The sequence below is a fragment of the Chiloscyllium plagiosum genome, chromosome 1, assembly GCF_004010195.1.
Source record: "Chiloscyllium plagiosum isolate BGI_BamShark_2017 chromosome 1, ASM401019v2, whole genome shotgun sequence".
NCBI lineage: Eukaryota > Metazoa > Chordata > Chondrichthyes > Orectolobiformes > Hemiscylliidae > Chiloscyllium > Chiloscyllium plagiosum.
Window position 1 is genome coordinate 15,664,828 of NC_057710.1, and position 8,784 is coordinate 15,673,611.

The 8,784-nt window shown below is 45.2% G+C and overlaps 2 protein-coding genes across 2 annotated transcripts in view; one reads left to right on the top strand and one right to left on the bottom strand.

The window, feature by feature from the left end:
- The window catches only part of LOC122553785 (dedicator of cytokinesis protein 2-like), a 1,227,980-nt gene that overhangs the window by 1,216,931 nt on the left and 2,265 nt on the right, over positions 1-8,784 (top strand). Inside the window, exons 49-51 of the mRNA XM_043698147.1 lie at positions 1,410-1,587; positions 3,479-3,578; positions 6,754-6,926. Of these exons, the coding sequence (XP_043554082.1) occupies positions 1,410-1,587; positions 3,479-3,578; positions 6,754-6,926 (451 nt within the window). The remainder of the gene's footprint in view (positions 1-1,409; positions 1,588-3,478; positions 3,579-6,753; positions 6,927-8,784) is intronic.
- LOC122553835 (BCL2/adenovirus E1B 19 kDa protein-interacting protein 3-like) overlaps positions 1-8,784 on the bottom strand; it is an 86,231-nt gene that overhangs the window by 4,175 nt on the left and 73,272 nt on the right. The window lies entirely within an intron of this gene.

Genomic DNA, 8,784 nt, shown 5'->3' on the forward strand with positions numbered 1-8,784 from the left:
AGCCTCCTTCTTCCTCTTTACAAGACATTCAACCTCCCTCGTCAAGCAAGGTTCCCTCACCCGACCATTTCTTTCCTGCCTGACAGGTACATACATATCAAGGACACGTCATATCTGTCCCTTGAAAAAGTTCCACATTTCCACACATCCTTCCCTAACAGCCTATGCTCCCAACTTATGCTCCTCAGATCCTGTCTTACAGCATCGTATTTACCCTTCCCCCAATTGTAAAACCTACTCTGTTGCACGCACCTATCTCTCTCCATAACCAGGGTGAAAGTCACAGAATGGTGGTCACCATCAGCAAAATGTTCACCCACTAACAAGCCCATCACTTGTCCCGGTTCATTACCAAGTACCAAATCCAATATGGCCTCCCCTCTGGACGGGCAATCTACATACTGAGTTAGAAAAGCTTCCTGTACACACTGCACAAACACAGCCTCATCCAATCTACTTGATCTAAAGAGCTTCCAATCAATGTTTGGGAAGTTGAAATCACCCATGACTACTACCCTGTGGCTTCCGCACCTTTCCAAAATCTGTTATATCGTATATCTTATATCTTATGGTCTTATAATCTTCAAGTTGAACGATGTCTCGCCCAATGGTTTGGGCCCTCATAATGAAGCATAATAACTAAGAATAAGTGGAGCAATCAATCACAAACTGAATCCCAAAAGAATGAGTATATATTACTGTCCCTTGCCATTACGTCAAACTTCTGAAACCCAATGACATTATCATTACTGAATCCACTCTCCACATCCCCGAGGGTCATCAGTAGTCAGAAACTGAACTGGACTGGCTATATAAATGCAGTAGCTACAACAGAACGTTGGAGGCTGGAAATCCTGCAGTGGCTACCTCACCTCCTGTCTCCCGAGTGCCTGTTCACCAACTACAAGGCGCAAGTCAGGCTTTTGATGGAATGCTGCACATTTGCCGAGATGAGTGCAGCCCCTACAGCTCTCCAGGCCATCCAGGACAAAGCAACCCACATGTTCAATACTTTGCTTCCATCCTCTCTCCCAACCCGCAGTAATGTTGACATTACTGGTTAGGCCAACGTTTCTTGCTAACCCCTGTTAGATCATTTAACGCTGGCTGCACTGTGGGGTGTACCAGCACCACATGGACTGCACCATCTTGAGCGCAGTTAGGGATGGGCTACAGATGTTGGCTGAGCCAGAGACACCCAAATACATGAAAGGATTATTTGAAAAATCCTGACCAATTTATCCTCAGCCTAAAATTAGTAGAACAAAAATGATTGGTGCTTTTGGGAACCTGTGTGTGTTGATTCAGTGTCGCCTTTTCGATGTTACAACCGTGACCGTATTTCGGAAAAGCGTTTTGTCCTGAGGTTATGAGAGGCGCTATCTCAACGCTGTTATTGTTCCTGACAGTGGGGCAGAGCCGCCGTTGCCGAAGAAGCAGATCTCCCGTTCCCAGGAGAAATCGCTGGACAGCGGGGTGAAAGACGCCGAGGAGAGGAAGTTCACCAGGAAGGAGAACAGAGTCAGTGGGCTGTTCAGTTCCAGAAAGTTGTCTGTGGCTGCTCCCCCTCCTCCAGACATTACTGAGGTACCTCACCGTATGGCAATCACATTCCAGTGCGGAAAATCCCTGTCTTCCTGGTTTGTGGTGAACCTGTTTGTGGGAAATCATCTTTTATCTGTCAGTGCCCAATTACTAACTTTGTGAACTTTTACAATTCAACAAACGCATCTGAGCTGAATTTCTCCATTCCCCATTAAATATCATCAATAAACAATGGAACATTTATAACCAAATGCACACATACAGATCAGTCACTCTCATAACCTTTCCTGAGGGTCCCCTTGAAGGGTCCCCTCTTACTCACGTACGGCCCTTGGCAAAGGTAGTGGTGCTGCAAGTTTATCATCTCTGGATAGAGGGATCAATGACCAGGGAACATCGATTAAAGGGCCTGTTTCCATACTGTAGGGAATCTGAAGCATCAACCTAGGCATCAGGAATTACAACTCAGTCCTGTCATCCCTGCAAATGCTCAGAGAGTAATAAGGGCTTGGAATGGACTGCCTGCAACAGTAGTAGACTTGCCAACATTTAAGGGCATTTAAATGGTCATTGGATAGGAAAATGGACTAGTGTAGGTTAGATGGGCTTCAGATTGGTTTCACAGGTTGGCACAACATTGAGGGTCGAAGGGCCTGTACGACACTGTAATGTCCTATGTTCTAAAATGTCCTCCTCGCTAATATCTGAGACAGGTGCTAATGGTCAAGAAGTCAAATATGTTCTTCCCTCTTGTTGGTTCCTTAATCCCATTTGGAGACCCAGTTTAACAACTATGTCCTTTAGGACATGACCAGTTCAATCAGTAGTACAACTGCTGAGACATTCTTGATGGTGGACATGAAGACCCCCCTAGCCAGAGTACAATCTGTGCCCTGACCACCCTAAGTCCTTCCTCCAAGTGTTGATGAACATGTAGGAGCACTGATACATCTGCTGAAGGAGGATGGAACATAATAAGCTGCAGGAGGTTTCCTTGCTCATCTGGTTGCATGATGCCATGAGACTTCTTGTGGTCTGGTGTCAGTGTGGGCTCCCAGAACTCCCTCCCAATTGTACATCACTCTACCACCACCTCTGCTGGGTCTGTCCTGCCAGTGGGATAAGGGATAATCAGGGACAGTAATGGCAGTGTCTGAATAGAATAGAATAGAATCCCTTTAGTATGGAAACAAGCCTTTTGGCCCAACAAGTCCACACCAAATTGCTGCTGAGTTGGCATAGGGCTATGAAGTTCCATGGAAGTGGGTGAGGGGGTATATGCTGTCATTGAGGTGATATGCATGGACGTGGGGAGCACAGACTTTTTCACATTAACGTTTACAAGATTCCTGAATGTGGACGATGGGTCACGACTCCTCTGGCGCCATGAACCTCAAGTCATTGAGAATGTGGCCATGCTCCATGGATATTTTCAGGTGGAAAAGTGGGGAGGGAGAGATTGTGGTGAGCAAGAAATGGTCCACATAGGCGCCAGATAGATTCAGCGTACAGGGGTCAAGTCTTGGGCTACATCAGTGAAAATCAGCTCAGCCAGGAACGAGGACTGGGAATCTCAGAATTGGATCGGGCTTGTCATTTTTAGGTGGCTCCACATTCAGAGAGTCATGGAGATCTACAGCAAAAAAAAAGGCCATTCAGCCCATCAGTCAAAATCTACCACTTTGGTATTCTAATCCCATTTTCCAGCCCTTGGCCACAGACTTCTTTTGCATTAGCATTGCAAATATGCATCTAAATACTTCTTAAATGTAACAGGGGTTCCTTCAGACTTAGTGGAAATCCAGTCCACTGTGTGTGCACTCTGGGGAGAATGTCACTATCTGGAAACAGTGGGATCTTTCAGCCAAATCCCATGACTGTTGATTATCCACGATGCCCTCTTTTGATGATGTTAATGCCCATCTATTTCTAGGAGCCTTCAAGACTGCCACAACTGGTGAGCAACACGAGAACAGTGGAAAGCAATCCCAATTCAGAACAGCCTGCAGAAGGGAACACTGCAAGTCCAGCAGGTAGGATTGCACACCATGATGCCTTCACGCATTGTACCCTGTTCCCTTCCTTCATCTCCCACAGCTCCTCTGTTCCGCAAACAAGCAACTCAGGACACCCTCTCATTCCAACCTCCAAGTGTGAAACCTCTTGGATTTATCTCTTAAGTGTCCTAAGTGAAAGGATTCCTCCCAGTATCTGCTTAAGGGAAGAAAGCTCTCTGGCCATTTAATCATAAGATAGCCTTCCCTTTACAAAATGCAGCTAACCCCAACTTGGCTGGTCTGAAGTAGAAGGTTGAGCCTGAAGGAGCACGGCCATTCATGATGGCAGCACACTGCCACATTCACTAGGCCAATTAGGCATGGGGAATTAGGGATGGCCACGCTCCATGGACAAATAAAGACAACGCAGTACAGACCAACCTGAAGCAAGTGGAAAATAAAGTAATAGTATGCATCTATATAGTGCTGTCCACAACCTCAGGATGTCCCAAAGTATCTTGAGGACAGTGAAGAGCATTTCCTGATGTAGGAAACACATTGACATACAGCCAACTCCCATGAACAGCAATCTGATAATAACTAGATCATCTGTTTAGAAGTATTGGTTAAGGGATAAATATTAGCCAGGGAAACCTCCTCTGCTCTTCAAGATAGTGCCATGGGATAAGCCATTGGGCATCAGGTTGATATGAGTGCAGTTTCAATAGGTCACTGTGGTCATATTAAATTTCAATTGAATGAGAGAGTCAATGGAGCCACACTGGATGGATACTCCATCAACAACATCTGTAGAGAGAGTAACACAGTTAACGTTTTCAGTCCAAATATGTGCCCCCCTCTAACCTAACCAATGGTATCTCCAACAGTGCAGCACCCCCTGTGTACAGCACGGGAGAGGGTCAGCCTGTACTCCTATGCTCCCATTCCTGATGAAGGGCTTATGCTCAAAACTCTCCTGCTCCTCGGATGTTGCCCGACCAGTTGTGGTTTTTGCAGCACCACATTTTTTGACTCCTATACTCAAAGCCCTAATGTAGGACATAAACCCACAATCTGCTGGACTCAAGGGTGAGAGAAGTGTCCAAACAGGGCCCCACCAGTTTACCCACTGCCGATACATATCACCCAAAGGTCATCTTGACTGGAAGGCTGTCTTGAATCCTGTTCTGCCTCAGTAAAGGAGGGCCTTTCTAGAATGATAGCTGCCTCCTATCCTGTAATATCTAACAGTGACTATGCCTGCATGCAAAACCCCCACAAAGGTTCTGGGGAATACGTGGCAAAGATGTGCATCTGGGTTTTATATCCTGCTGAATTCCTGGTTGAATTCCTCATTCCAATTCCTGTATTTCATTCCATTCCACTACTTCCCCTTTCAAACTATTTTCAGCAATGGTTTGATAGCCACTATTGATGGAGCAACTTGTGGTCCAACGGGAAAATTTCCTCTCCTTCCCTCCTTCAAAGAATCATACAAAACAGAATAGGTCTTTCAGCCCATTGAGTCTGTACTATTCTAACTCTGCACTGATCCTACTTTCCAGCACTTAACCCATAGCTTTGAATTTTATGACATTTCAAGTGCTCATCAAATACTTTTTAAAGGTTGTGAGGTTTCCCACCTCAACTTTACTCCCAGACAGGGCATTTCAGACCCCCACCACCTTCTGGATGAAAAATAAATTCCACAAATCCCCTATAAACCTTTGCCCTTAGCCTTCAAAGTGTGCCCCCCCCCCCCCCCCAACCCCCACTTCAACTAAGGGGAACAACTGCTTTCTATCCATCCTGTCCATGTCCCTCATAGAGTCACAGAGTCACACAGCGCGGAAACAACTCTCCGGTCCACCCAGTCCACACCGACCATAATCCCAAACTAAACCATTCCCATCTGCCTCCGCTTGACCCATATCCCTCCAAACATTTCTCACTCATGTACTTATCCAAATATCATTATACCTTGTAACTGTACTCACACCTACCGCTTCCTCTGGAAGTTCATTCCGTATGCAAACCACCCTCTGTGTAAAAACATTGCCCCTCATGTCTTTATAAAATCTCTCTCCTCTCACCTTAAAATATGTGCCCCCTGGTCTTGAAATCCCCCATCCAAGGGAAAAGACACCTGCCATTCACCTTATCTGTGCCCCTCATGACTTTATAAACTTCTAAAAGGTCACCCCTCAACCTCGTGCATCCACCAAAAGAGGTCCCAGCCTATCCAGCCTCACCTTATATCTCCAACCGTCCACTCCCAGTAACGTCCTGGTAAATCTTTTCTGAACCCTCTCCAGCTTAATAATATCCTTCCTATGACAGGGCGACCAGAACTGGACACAGTATTCCAGAAGAGGCCTCACCAACATCCTGTACAACCTCAACATGACGTCTCAACTCCTCTGCTCAAAAGTCTGAGCAGTGAAGGCAAGTGTGTGAACGCCTTTTTGACCACCCTGTCTACATATGACACAACTTTCAAAAAAAAGTGTTAGCAAAATGCAAGACCTTGCATTTATCCAAATTAAACTCCATCTGCCATTCTTCAGCTCATTGAAATAATTGTTCAAGATATTATGCTTCTGCTCAAAAGAAACAAAACCAAGCTTATTGATGAACTGAACAGCCCAATTCTTTTTCATTCATTCCTGGAATGATGGCTGGGCCAGTATTTATTGTCCATCCCTAATTCTGCTCCTATATCTTATGACCTTCTCTTCACAGCTTAAATGCTCCATCCCAGGCAACATCTTAGTGTATCTCATCCATACCCACACCATGTAATCCTCTTGGGAACTGACTGGAACTGAATGGCGTACTCTTCTGTGGCCTGACCAAAGTTCTGTTTACTTCCCCCCACCACCCCTTCTCCCCACTATCGCCGGCCCAAATGATGCAGGGACAGAATTGGAGAGTGAAACAGGGGTAGTAACACGAAAGTGACCAAATAAAAGCAAAATACTGCAGGTGTTGAGATCTGAAACAGTATTAATGCTTGAGTCTGATATGATTTTACTTCAGAAGTGAAGAGTTAAACCAGACTCGAAACATTAGCTCTGTTTCTCAGTCCACAAATGCTGCCAGACCTGCTAAGCTTCTCCACCATTCTATCACAGTGCCCAAACATTTTGCTTTCTCTTGTTAACTCCCCTGATCTCTAACACCCACCGGTGCTCTTATGTGTGTTCCACAGGACAGGCCTTTACTGTAATCAATGGATTCGGTGGACGGGTAAAGAGTGCCAGGCCTCCCCCATTGCCAAAGAAAATTAACCCTCTGCTCCTGGAGAGTTTCAGCCAGGATCAGGGCGATTCCCTGAGTCCTCCCATCCACCAGGGGTCAGCGAATGAGCAGTTCCAGAATAAGGTGAGTAAAAACAGTTTTTGCATTAAAATAAATCTTGTACCCATGCTGCAGTTTTGTCATGGGATACTTTTAGCTATAATTTTAGCTTGACATTAAACATTGAAACTAAATTGACATCATGGTAGAAGTGTGAGTAATACACGTGTGAGTGAACAGAAACTGCCAGAACTGAACATTGACTCACTAATGTCCTTCAGGGAAGGAAACTGCCATCCTTACCTGGTGTAGTCTACACGAGACTCCAGACCCACAGCAATGTGGTTGACCCTTAACAATTAGGGATGGGCAAAAAACGCTGGCCTGGCCAAATTGAACATGACCACATACAGAGGAATGGGTCAGTCAGCAAATTTAGCAAATTTCACGCAGTGCAGCATGACACCAACTGCACAGATTCAATTCCCATACCAACTGTGGTCGCCATGAAAATGCTAACTTCTCAACCTCAACCTTCAGTGGAGGAGTGGTGACCCTTAAGATAAACCATCACCAGTCATTTCTCTCTAATGATGGTGAATCCTGCTGGGACTATGGCAACTTTACCTTTACCTTATCCAGAGGATGATAAGAGTGGATACTTACTTGGAGGCCTACAGTCCAGTCTCCTGTTCTGTGCTTTCTGATCTTCAACAATGTTTCACATAATGCAGAAACTGCAAATATTTTTAAGGCAGAAGCAGGTCCATTCTTGATAACTAAAGGGGGATGAAAGTTTATCAGGAGATTACAAGGGAGCCAATGAACTAGTGATGTCTTTTTAGACAAATAATAGAGACCCACGTAATGTTCTGGGATCTCAAATTCAAATCCCACCTTGACAACTTCAGTTCAATTTCTAATAAAAAAGGATATCTGGAATTAAGAGTCAATGATGACCATGGAATCATTGTGAATGGTTGGGGGAGAGGAACCAACTGGATCACAAATGTCCTGTATGAAGGAAAATTGCCATCCTTACCTGGTCTGACCTCCAGGTCTCACAGTCGTGTGACTGATGCTTAACTACCCTCTGAGCAATGAGGGGTGGGGAAGAAATGCTGGCTTAGCTAGCGATGCCAACATCCTGGGAATGAATTTTAAAAATGTTGCGTTGACGTTAAATTCAGATCAGCTGTGGTCTTACTGAATGGCAGAGCAGGCCTTATCTTGTTCTTTGATCGTACAACCTAGCTCCTTTCACACTTTCCCAGCTGCCATACTTAGAGTAACTGCACAGTTAAATGAAAATCCTGGGATCTGGACTTGATGCAGTGGAGCTCATTTAATCCACCAACACTCCATGCAGTGATAACCAGCTTAGCAATGCAGAGGTCTTTTAGTGGTCAGCCCAGGCTCTGTAACCTCTAACCTTCCGGTCACCATGGTCCAGTCATTGGTTCCCCTTGTGTCACACTGTTTTGCACCCCGGTTTTGAAAGTTATTACCTGATTAGTTGGCGATTGGTCAAGGTTTGCCTAGAGTCAGTACATTTGATTTTCAAAGAAAATTATACAGAACATAAAACATAGAAGGTACAGCACAATACAGGCCCTTCGGCCCTCGATGTTGTGCTGACCTTTTATCCTATTCTAAGATCAATCTAACCTACGTACTCTTTATTTAACTATCATATATGTGCCTATACAAGAGTTACTCAAATGTCCCTAATGTATCTGACTCTAATACCACTGCTGGCAGTGCATTCCATGCACCCACCACTCCTTCCACCCTACAAACCTCCGCATAAACCAAATCATCCGCTGACATTTCCGCCACCTCCAAAAAGACCATACCACCAGGGATATATTTCCCTCCCCACCCCTTTCCGCCTTCCGCAAAGACCGTTCCCTCCGTGACTACATGGTCAGGTCCACGCCCC